The sequence below is a fragment of the Montipora foliosa genome, chromosome 5 (genome assembly GCF_036669935.1).
Source record: "Montipora foliosa isolate CH-2021 chromosome 5, ASM3666993v2, whole genome shotgun sequence".
NCBI classification, from domain to species: domain Eukaryota; kingdom Metazoa; phylum Cnidaria; class Anthozoa; order Scleractinia; family Acroporidae; genus Montipora; species Montipora foliosa.
In genome coordinates, this window is record NC_090873.1 from 16,005,236 (window position 1) to 16,007,735 (window position 2,500).

The 2,500-nt window shown below is 39.0% G+C and overlaps 1 protein-coding gene across 1 annotated transcript in view; it reads left to right on the forward strand.

Annotated features, from left to right (window-relative positions):
• Window positions 1-2,500, forward strand: part of LOC138002263 (uncharacterized) — a 29,315-nt gene that overhangs the window by 1,893 nt on the left and 24,922 nt on the right. Inside the window, exons 2-4 of the mRNA XM_068848333.1 lie at window positions 482-607; window positions 1,308-1,467; window positions 1,617-1,810. Coding sequence (XP_068704434.1) covers window positions 496-607; window positions 1,308-1,467; window positions 1,617-1,810 — 466 coding nt within the window. The 5' untranslated portion in view covers window positions 482-495. The remainder of the gene's footprint in view (window positions 1-481; window positions 608-1,307; window positions 1,468-1,616; window positions 1,811-2,500) is intronic.

The window sequence follows — 2,500 nt, forward strand, 5'->3', positions numbered from 1 at the left end:
CGAACAGTAGTCTTGAAATCATTGAAAATAAACAACAGCTGCTGCGAGCTTGAATTGTGTGGGGCTAGTTTGGGTGGGGTTGTGTACTATAGCGATACTCACCGTTACGTCACCTATTGTCATTAATGTGCCAGCCAGAGATCCATTGGCTGTCGAAACAAAGGTTCTTTTCTTCATGCATGTGAGCTCGACGCCGGCTGGACCAACACTCCTGGTCTTATAATAACTTTGTCATTAGAAATGGTTAGACTGTTCAAGTCTTCTCAGATAAGGACTATAATCCCTAGGCCCCATCTGACAAACTCTGTGAGATGTTGATGTTGCCACAAATTGATCGAAAAGAGCACGACATGGAGTTCCCGGTGTTGTTGTCTGATCTGATTGAGGGCTCCAAGTTCGTCAGCCACTGGCTATTAAGTTCTATCCTCGTAAAATAAATACTTCACTTCACAATTACTGTGTTTGTGATCTTTTTGTACAGGGGAGAAGAATTATATGCAAAGATCAAGCGTTGCCCCAGACATGCAAGTGCTTGTGTTTGGAAAACAATTTTTTTTCTTGCTGTTCCTGTTTGTATGGAAAGAGAACAATCACGCCTTTGGTCAAGGTACACAAACAAAATAATGTTATTTTACATTCTTCTTCCCAGTTAGCGGATGGCTTTATTTGTTTGACATGGGCTAGTGAGCGAGACGGGAAAAGACATCTGCCCTGAATGGAAACTCGCTTTGCCTCAACTGCCGTCCACTAACTTAGAAGACGCTTTTCAAAACCATACTATCTGTTATGTTTGCTGATCGTGATCCTCTCGCTCATTCCAATCTAGTAACTTTGCTATCATTTTTATGAGGCAGCTTAGTAACATGGCTTCCATAGGAGGGAACTTTACTCGTGAAGAGTGGCAACACTTACTTTTTAATCATATTGACAAGATTTTGTGAACACCAAAATACAACACTTTTAACTTGCAACTTAAAAGAGACGAGCCTTTTGCTTGCATTTGTGTAGTTTATTAAATTAGAAATAAGTACGGTTTTAGCCTCCTTGTGCTTTTTCTTATTCAAAGTTCTCAGGCGGACTACAAAGGTAACAAAGCATTGTCTGCTTACACCAGGCCCCGGTTGTCCAACAGATAGATAGCGCTATACAACATATAAATGCTGTATTATCAGTCTGCGTGATATCAGTTATGATTTCGGGCAAAGAAAGACCGTCTCGTATGTTCTTACATACGAGATGGTGTTATACAACGTAAGCTCCTCCGTTTTTTACTGGAGTCTGACTGTAAATACTTTAACCTTCCATAGACTGTGATCCAGTGGTGAATAATTCGCTAACATTCTCGAAAGAGGGATACGTGGAGCACAACTGTATTTATTGGGTTCCAATACCAAAAGGCAGATCATTGATAATCAGCATTGACGACTTTTACTTCGGGTCTTCTCTTGAGTGCAAAGGATCACGCAAGTAAGTATCAAAATCAAAATCAAAATCGATCATCCAAAAAGCAAGGAAGAATCCCTGCACGAAACCCTCGATAACACTCCCCACCCCCCTCCCACTTAAGAGTTCAAGACGATTTATCGTTATCACACGTATATTTATTTCTTCAACAGTGCTGATTATTTAAAAATTTCTGACGAGAGGAGTGGTTCAAGTAAATTGTACTGTGGTAAAATGAATGGAACCACAGTTGAAGTGACTGGGAAGTATGCAGTGATAACATATAACTCAGTTGGGAACTCATCAGAGGGCCGCTTTCGATTATACTTCCACACAAGGTCGAGGAGAACAGATAAGACAATAATAGGTACTGTGACAGTTAAAAAGGATAATTTGTAGTTACATTGCACATATTTATACTTTGACAAAAAATTATTAAAGGGGTTTTTCCTACCTTTGAAATCACTGCAAACCGTGTAAACCGTGTCTTCAAACTCAAAGAAAGCTTTCTTTTGAAGAGAGAAATATTTATATTCCAATATAAACATCAAATAAGAAACGAGGAATGGCCATACCTGCACAATGCAAAAAAACACATAGCCAAAAATTTTTCCCAGCAATTAGAGTATTAGTGACTATAACCCACCGATTAATTTTTGCGGAATCTCACTGGATAAAACTGATCACGTGGTACAAACCGGACGATGGTTATCAGAGAATATCCGTCGTCCGATTTGATATCCGTCCTCTGATCTTATTTCTACGAAAGAAAACCAGGAAACGAGCAAACGTTCAAGCTAAACTTCTGGTCATGAAAGACACAAAAATTCGTTTTGCAGAAGCCAGTGATGCAGAAATTACAAAGTTGGTTGACAATTCAGGCAACAAGAAAAAGTCCACAAAATATGCTCTCAACGTCTTTGAATTAAATTTTCTTTTTTGTATAAGCCAACAAAAGGTTAGTTACATTTTTTGTGACAAAGTCTATTTACCAAGCTACTACGGTATATAATTTGCATCCAATTTTTAGCCTGGCAGGCAGATGATGGTCTTTCTC